This window comes from Salvelinus fontinalis, chromosome 2, assembly GCF_029448725.1.
Source record: "Salvelinus fontinalis isolate EN_2023a chromosome 2, ASM2944872v1, whole genome shotgun sequence".
Taxonomy (NCBI): Eukaryota; Metazoa; Chordata; class Actinopteri; order Salmoniformes; family Salmonidae; genus Salvelinus; species Salvelinus fontinalis.
The window spans coordinates 66,589,259-66,598,504 of NC_074666.1; the positions used below are offsets into that span (position 1 = coordinate 66,589,259).

At 38.0% G+C, this 9,246-nt stretch overlaps 1 protein-coding gene across 1 annotated transcript; it reads left to right on the forward strand.

Annotated features, from left to right (window-relative positions):
• Positions 1 to 477: 477 nt before the first annotated feature.
• LOC129869050 (homeobox protein Dlx3b-like) lies at positions 478 to 9,010 on the forward strand. The gene is made up of 3 exons (XM_055943516.1): positions 478 to 966; positions 5,341 to 5,525; positions 7,218 to 9,010. The coding sequence occupies exons 1-3, from the start codon at positions 639 to 641 to the stop codon at positions 7,536 to 7,538; spliced, it is 834 nt and encodes a 277-aa protein (XP_055799491.1). The 5' UTR covers positions 478 to 638; the 3' UTR covers positions 7,539 to 9,010.
• The last annotated feature ends 236 nt before the right edge of the window (positions 9,011 to 9,246 follow it).

The following is a 9,246-nucleotide window of genomic DNA, read 5'->3' on the forward strand; positions in this document are numbered from 1 at the left end:
GGCGGCCCATCAGGAAGTCCAGGATCCAGTTGCAGAGGGAGGTGTTTAGTCCCAGGGTCCTTAGCTTAGTGATGAGCTTTGAGGGCTCTATGGTGTTGAAAGCTGAGCTGTAGTCAATGAATAGCATTCTCAAGTAGGTGTTCCTTTGGTCCAGGTGGGAAAGGGCAGTGTGGAGTGCAATAGAGATTGAATAATCTGTGCGTTTTTTCTTAACTCTATTCTTAACTGCCTAATAAACACATCCAGCAGAAAATGTCTCTTCTACTTTCAGAAATGTTGTGGGACTGTGGTTCGGGCCGGGGGAGGTTCTGGAGGTTTTCGTGGGGAGAGGAGTGTAGCCTGGCTGGCGACACAGTTTAGCCCTCAGGGTAAACTGGGAAAGAAGCATTCACTCCCCTCGCTCTGTAATTTTGAGTTCAGTTGGGTTGGGTGCCGTCACAGTGCAGTGCAGTCTCGCCGAGGGACTTTGGATAGACTCTGAAGAGTTCAACGCTTCACAATAGGCCTATTGTTTTGGTTTTATTTTGGGGAGTTGATGTTTACTTTTCAAACTTGAATTTCAACTTACTAGGCTTTTCTTACGAGTCTCCTCTATTTCTGGAGGTTTTTATTAGGGGAGTGAAGGAGGGCCGTGCAGGATGAATGGAACTACTTCTGAGAAGGCGACATCGAGCCTTTCGTCTGATCTCCACTCCACAGTGAGCTGTCACCCTGGCGCCAATGATTTGCCGACCCTGCCAAAGTCTTCTCCCATGGACATGGGGTTTTACAGCGGCCAGACGACGCACAGCCACCACGACTACTACCCCAGCCACAGTCAGTCCTGCTTGCAACCAATGAAGCCATACTCGTATCATCACCACTACAATCTCCATGGGGCCTACATTGCCAAATCGGAAAACCCTTATCCTCATACGCAATATGCTCATTATACCCGGGACGTACAGTCACATCTCCAAGATATCGGTAAGATTTACGCATTAGACACGTTGCCATTTTTGGTGAATCTCGAAGTTATGTTTGTTACTATTTTGTTCTGACGTGTCAATGTGGCCGATGTTAAATCAACCATCCAAAAGGCTTATCGCCAACGAGGACCAAACTTTATGCCACAGAACTTAAATGTGCCTACTTAAAATTATATAAATCGAATTTACATTTGGTCAGCCTAATTGGTGTTAGGAATTAATTTGGTTGTTGGGAATTAAACGGTTTTGAAAATAGTGTAATTTAGCGTACCTTTGATTTGGAATAATTTATCAACTAAATGTAGCCTACCTTTATGGAAAAAACACGATTTCACATATGATTTATTACGCATGTAAAAATTCCACATGTTTTGCACATTCAAAATTGTATTTCACATGTCAAATCACGTGGTTTTGGAACACTTTACATGTGATGATATTTCCCATGAAGTTTCTTTACGTGATGCCCTGCAATCGAAATTAGGATGTCCTCAGAAAGTCACAAACTATACACAGTGTTTTCCACTTAGCTACAGATACAGTAATTTACATACATGATTACATTGTGTATGTTTATTTATACAGTAATTATTATTCAACATGTCTTCATGTGGGATTTCAACTCACAACCTCTTGGTTCATGGCATTCAACACTTCCTGCTATGCCACCATGTCTGTGTCAATGACTGATTTCACCTGTATTCCTCCACTGGACCTCAAAGTAAATCTCAAGAAAAACGATTATATTTATCATAGTGATTCAGGAGTAACATTAAAACAGATTTATATGCTACACTGACTTTAGACAACTTTACAGAAAACCCTTAAAATGCTGAGATAAGTAAACTAAATCAATAATGAGAGAATAGTCAGATTAACTGATGACTAAAATAGCAGTGCAAATGGCAGTCTTTTTGCTAAATGCAGAGATTTATTATGGTGATTAATCTGTAGTAGACTTTGTGGCACAGCAGAAAGAGCATCACAACCCAAATCCAGAGGTTGTGAGTTCAAATCCCACGTTGGGTCATGTTGAACAGTCAGTACTAAGTGATCAAAATAAATCATATTGTCATTGATTAAAGATTTATGCACTTTTTTATTACACATTTTAGCTCAACAATGTACGCCTTACATTAAAGCTAGAATCCTCAATTGAAACAATAACAAAGTGGGCATCCCGCCTGTGTTTTGGTAAAAAGCTGAAAGATGGGCCTGGAGAAATGTAACCATTCTCAAATTCATGGACAGAGCTATTGATCCATGATATATCACAATTATAGTTTAAACCACGTTTTGAGGCTATACAGTGTTTGTAAACATTTACATTGTTTACAAACATTGGAGTAAAACAAGCTTGCATTTTGGGTTCTGCTGCGGTAGGACAGTTGATCTAAGCTTGTGAGGCATTTATAAGTTGTATTATTCAAGAATCAATGGGCATATATTAAAAATTGATCATTAATTGATCATTAAAGTCCAAAATGTATGTAGCAAATAAGGATTCCAGATTTTAAATCGCCATACCATTTAATTACTTCCCTTACAAAAAAGCATGTGACATTTACAGTTTCACATGTGAAATAGCGGAAATAGCTGAGGTTAGATGTTCAAATGTATTCAATTTAGAGTTCACATGTTAACACCCCCTTTATACATGTGAGGAGGATAATGTTTTCACTTCACATATGAATTGCAGATTCAGGTGTGAAAAACTTTCACATGTGAAAATTTTATTAGCATTTTCACGTGGAAAAACGTTCAAATGTTGTCACATGTAGTTTCATGGTATAAAGTGTTGAAATTTTGCATCCCCATGTCACATTTATTTAATATGAGATGTTTTCATATGTGCTGAGATGATTTCACATGTGTACTTTCATGTTATCACGTGTTTCTTTTACATGTTTCACATGTTATTAAAAAATCATCCTTATGAATATGCTATACAAATTGAGTAGGTCTAGGCCTGTAGACAGTATGTCAAGAATATAGTTTTTGCTATTCTGCATTCTAGGCTGCAAAGCCAACAACATGTGATATGTGACAACTTTTAATTAAAATAAAATCAGCTAAAGCCTACCCCATTTGTATTTTTGTCAAAATTCTTAAAGGTACCAAACAGTCATTCTGATTCCTATGTAAAATAGCCTTTTGATTTACTAAAATATCACCCATAATATTCGTTTTGAATAGAAATGCTCAGAATAGGATTTTTAAAAATTGCGCTGGTGGTTAACCACCAGGAAGTTTGAAAAGACAGGCTTGAGTGGGCGGGGAGCTTATATTCATGACCTCGCCTTGACTGACAGCTCTTTGAAACGCCTATGTCAAGCAACTTGGTTGCAGTGAGCAGTGTAGCAGTAAAATCCTCTCAAGCTAATTTAGTGGTTCACTAAGCAACTCAAACAACATTGAAATTGCATCAATAATGTCAAAAATGTTTTATACATCTCCCGTTTGGCATTTCTCTGTGGTTCACAGCACTACTGACGGATGTGTTGATTTGACAACTGCGTCAGAGTATTGAACCTTTTCCCCCGCCTTTTGTGCCATGCTGGCTGAAGACCTAACTAACCAGTAGCTAGCTAACACCAGACACAGGTGAAGACCTAGCTAACACCAGACACAGGTGAAGACCTAGCTAACCAGTAGCTAGCTAACACCAGACACAGGTGAAGACCTAGCTAACCAGTAGCTAGCTAACACCAGACACAGGTCAGGTGAAGACCTAGCTAATCAGTAGCTAGCTAACACCAGACACAGATGAAGACCTAGCTAACCAGTAGCTAGCTAACACCAGACACAGATTAAGACCTAGCTAACACCAGACACAGGTGAAGACCTAGCTAACCAGTAGCTAGCTAACACCAGACACAGGTGAAGACCTAGCTAACCAGTAGCTAGCTAACACCAGACACAGGTGAAGACCTAGCTAATCAGTAGCTAGCTAACACCAGACACAGATGAAGACCTAGCTAACCAGTAGCTAGCTAACACCAGACACAGATGAAGACCTAGCTAACCAGTAGCTAGCTAACACCAGACACAGGTGAAGACCTAGCTAACCAGTAGCTAGCTAACACCAGACACAGATGAAAGTGGAAACATAAAAGTATCTTTGACATAGATGAATATGGTAAACTTGTAATTACATTTGCTGATACCCTACCGCCAAATATTGACACAGTAGAGTAGCTATCTAGCTATATAAACCATGCCCCTTTGCAACCAAGCCTTCTCGGATGTTGGTTACAAGATGGTACTTATTTAAATTAGGTAAGAGAAAATGAAGGTGATGTTACCCTATCACTTTAATAATCCCGCCTCCTGAATCCAAGTGTTTGACACGGGGGAGGGGACCAATAACTTTATGATAAAACTTTATCAAAGTGGAAGCAACAGTCATGCATTTCATACATTGATGATCATACTTTGATCTGGTTTCATCCAAATATCATCCAATTTCATGAAAAACATGATTTTTACTGTTCGTGGCCTTTAAGATGAGCTCCCAGGGAATAGTGCATTATATAATTTTTATCCTATAATTAAAATGACCCTTTAGGCCTAGCCTACTTTGATCGTTTTGCAACAACACACTATGCTATTAAGCTCTTAAATAATATAAATTGTTCATATGGCCTAGAATGCTAATTAAAATGTAGCCTATTCTGTAAATGCAAAAGGTTTCCTTATTTTATCCAAAATTGGTTTTGCAAAGCAGCTGAAACCTTCACATTTGAGAGAGAACTGCTATTGTGTTTGTGTTGTCAATGGTAATTGTAGTGTTGTTAACAATGTTTAGGTATCTAGGCCCTATAACATACCGTTTATCGTTTTATCCAGAAATAATATTTATCTTCGAATTGGCCCGAAGCCAAGTGCATCAACATCAGGTGTCACATCATGTCAGTCTGACACGCGTTGCTTTTTGGCTCAATAGCCTGACTTAGAGCTTTGACTTGATCACTGCATGTGAAAACACCCCAACAGTCTATATACTTGATGAACCAATCATCCTCTCTCATTAGTGCCATATCCCATAATAATGTGAGGGGCATTGGAATCTCTTGGACAGAGACATTTTGTCCACCAAACCCTGTTTAGGCTATTGAGTAGAGCATATTTCATAACTGGTAAAAAAAAAAAATGTAAGGCAGAATTATATATTTTAAAATTGATGTTGACTAATGAAATATGTCATCATTCATCTTTTATCATAATACTTTTCATTAATCTGTGATCATAATACTTGATTTCTGTAGGCATAGGCATATAGCCTACTGTTGAAGCCCTCTGTAGGTCTAGTGTACATGTATGAGCCCCCTCAAGTCCTTTAGCCTACTAATGCTCTGTTGTCATTTTTCAGTGAAAGAGGAACCAGAGCCTGAGGTGAGAATGGTCAACGGAAAGCCTAGAAAAATCCGAAAACCTCGCACCATATATTCTAGTTACCAGCTCGCTGCATTGCAACATCGCTTCCAGGGAACTCAGTATTTGTCTCTTCCTGAGAGAACCGAACTAGCGGCTCAACTCGACGTGACACAAACACAGGTGAGGAAGCCAACAGGCCACACATACCACTGTTATGACACTCTGTTGAGAGATTTGTATCTATGATTTATGTTCATTTGTCTAATAAAACCAGGAACTCTACTGGCATCTTTTTGCATACTGTAATTCTAATACCTAGTGAATCATCTGAGATGTTATAGATTTTATTTCGCTTTTTACATTCACAAGTATGTGGTACATTTTCACAACTCTTCGTACAAAACTCAAAACAGATCAACAAAAAGGCAGTTGTTTTAAAACTCTAAGCACATGCTCAATTGACTTAGTACAGCACACAAAATCATACAGTCACTTTTTCACCAAACTTAATCAGTGTTTCGTCTATAAATACATGTTTCACATTGCAATACATGTTCATATAAAGTTATTGCCTTTCACAATGTAATACTCACAAGACATGTTACTATTACTTAATCCGACTGTTCTTAATTGATGATCACTTAAACGTTTGGTAAACCTATAGATTGTACACGTAAACGTTTTTGTCTACAACCGATTTTGAGAATTGCATAATAAAAAAGTATGTCTGTAAAGTAGAAACATAAAAAATATATGATATATACTCGAATGTACTGCTAGGATGATGACTATTATTACTATTAAAAAATCTGATCAGAGATGTACTGTATGTAACAAATCAAAGTTAATCGGTCGCGTACACAGATTAGCAAATGTTACAGCAGGTGCAGCGAAATGCTTGTGTTTCTAGCTCCTACAGTGCGGTAATAGACAAATATTCCAGAAAGTCCAAAACAAGAAAGAAACGCATCCCCTACACAATGCATATGTATCCAAAATTAAGTTTGCCATGACAAAATGTTTTCCCCCAGGTGCATGAACAATGAAGATATTTACTACAAATTCGATGAGAATCTATGGCCAAATGCTCAAGACAGGCTTAATGCAAACTAGTGCCTGCTAAAATGTATGTTTCCTTAATTTCTTTCATTTGATTACATAGTGAAAGATGTCTTCAATGATCACGCCTTTTTTATTTATTTTTTTATTTCACCTTTATTTAACCAGGTAGGCAAATTGAGAACACGTTCTCATTTACAATTGCGACCTGGCCAAGATAAAGCAAAGCAGTTCGACACATACAACAACACATAGTTACACATGGAGTTAAACTAAACAGTCAATAATACAGTGTAAAATAAGTCTATATACAACGTGATAACACATGGGATTGAAATGATGGAAATTTTATGTTCAGTCAATTTTAACGGTGTATAGCCTAATGTGAAAACAGTGTAATGTTCTGTAATGTACAGACTGTAGCATACTACAGCATACTACATACTACTATTCAAAGGACAATTTTAAAACATGTATCTTACAATTCACCAAATACTTGTAAAAATAGTGCCAAAGCGATAAAAAAGCGGTATTGTTTATATTATATGTCAAACCACCAGGGTTTTTAACCTCTCCCTGTCGTTTTCATATCTGATAATTGATAGCTTCATTTTTTGATCTAAGTTTGCATCTGCATTCCAAATTTCAATGCAACATAATTAGGTATATTCTATACTAATAAGGCCTAGGCTGTCAATATGAAATTACAACCCTTTGCTAGATAATACATTTTTTACCCATACCTTCACATTTTCTGGTACAAACATCCCGACCTTCTATTTAAACCTGTAGCTCAAATATTTTTTCTTCCAGGTCAAGATCTGGTTCCAGAATCGCCGTTCCAAATTCAAGAAGCTGTACATGAATGGGGAAGTTCTACTGGACCACAGCCCAGGAGCCAGTGACTCTATGTCCTGCAATTCACCCCCATCCCCGGCCATTTGGGACCGTAGTGTACCCACAGACCCCACCACTAGAGAGCAGGCTCCCCAGCCCTCCCTTGGCTCCACTCTATGTTATGTGGAGAACTACACTCATCACTGGTATCAACAGACCTCACAGTCACGCTCACAGCACTCAGGACTGGTTCTTCAGCACACAACACCACCTAAGAATATGGGGGCGGTGTACTAACACAAAATGTACCGGTACAAACTGTGGGTTAACAACATGGCGGCTCATTGGAAATAAAGCCTAGAGGGCTGTGATGGGATTTGTGTGCCAATACAGAGGGCTGAACTTCAAGGACAATTTGGGAAACATGCACAAGGACTTGTTGTTTCTGTTATATACAAATTGTATACAAAAAGAACGGACAAATCCAAGTCCATATTCTGTTTAGATAGAGTGATGAGATGCTAATGTTATCAGTGGCTCATTTCACTCTTTTGGAGAGATTTGATATGAGAATGGATAGAATGGCAGCCTATTTGGTGGTACTTTCCTTTACGGTGGCCCACTGTGGGACCTTTAACGACCTTTAACTGAACAATGAAAAAGGTCCTTTCAGATTCTTTGATCTACAGCTATGCAAATATATACCGTCAGTGCATTCAACTCCATTTGTTTCTTCACAATATGAAACACTCACAGATACATGGAAGTAGCGTGTACCATTTTCATACATTTGTTAATTATACTTGCCATTTGTTGCATTTATATAGATGTCATCAAGGCGCAATTCAACATTTTATTTCACAGTGGTTCAAAACAAAACATCTCTTTGAAGTTGCAGAGAACTAACTATAGGGGGAAAATGTGTATTTGGTACTCTGCGTTTGCAATCGATTTTTTGGTAAAAGCCATAAACTCAGGTTATTTATAATGTAGCCTATTTTATACTCTATTGATCTGTTAGTAGAAGTGCCTGAGAAAAACATATTTTATAGGTAATCTTTGGAGTGAATAATAAAGTTTTTGTTTTTATTAATTCTATTTACACCAATTGAAATGATGTCATATTTACGCACGCACGCACGCACACACACAAAGTGTAAATGACCCCTTGAGATAACATTCAAATCTTGTTTCCATAAACTTCTTTATACAAATGATCAATTGAAACAGTTGTAAGGACAAAATGGAATAGTAGAAATGATGTATTTACAGTCCAGACCAAGAAATATACAGGAGCTTAGGAGCTGGATCTCTATTGGGATGGAATCACATGTTATATTACAGTTGTATCTCATTGGTACTACTTTCACAAGTATGTAATTTATTTTTTCAACTTTAGTACAAAACTCCAAACTGGTAACACTTGCAACACAGCCAGTCTTACATTCGAAACCTTTCATTGTACATTAATTTTTTTTTGTAAACATCTTTCACCACATAACCATTGATCCAAAATATAAGTTCACTGTGAAATATAATGAGTACATTGGTTAAATCACAAAAACACAACATAATGATATATTCTCAATTTAGTTATTTGGCGGCTCATATTTGGCGGCACAACCAGTTAATCCGATACCAAAAACATGTAAGATACATGTTTCAATACTGTCCTTTGAATGTATTGTCCTTCAGTACTGTACATTACACTGTAAGATGCATGTTTAGGCTATACACCTGCACTATCCATTAAAATTGACTGGACATCACAGTTCCATCATTTCTTTTTTTACCCCCTTTTTCTCCCCAATTTTGTGGTATCCAATTGTTAGTAGTTACTGTCTTGTCGCTACAACTCCCGTACGGGTTCGGGAGAGACGAAGGTCGAGAGCCATGCGTCCTCCGAAACACAACCCAACCAAGCCGCACTGCTTCTTAACACAGCGTGCATCCAACCCGGAAGCCAGCCGCACCAAGGTGTCAGAGGAAACACCGTACACCTAGC

Bases quoted from the DNA above. Each gene is read 5' to 3' on its own strand.
- LOC129869050 (XM_055943516.1), top strand. From the start codon at position 639: ATGAATGGAACTACTTCTGAGAAGGCGACATCGAGCCTTTCGTCTGAT. The intron at 967-5,340 runs GTAAGATTTACG...GTCATTTTTCAG, and splicing joins GTCACATCTCCAAGATATCG to TGAAAGAGGAACCAGAGCCT. The intron at 5,526-7,217 runs GTGAGGAAGCCA...TTTTTCTTCCAG, and splicing joins TCGACGTGACACAAACACAG to GTCAAGATCTGGTTCCAGAA.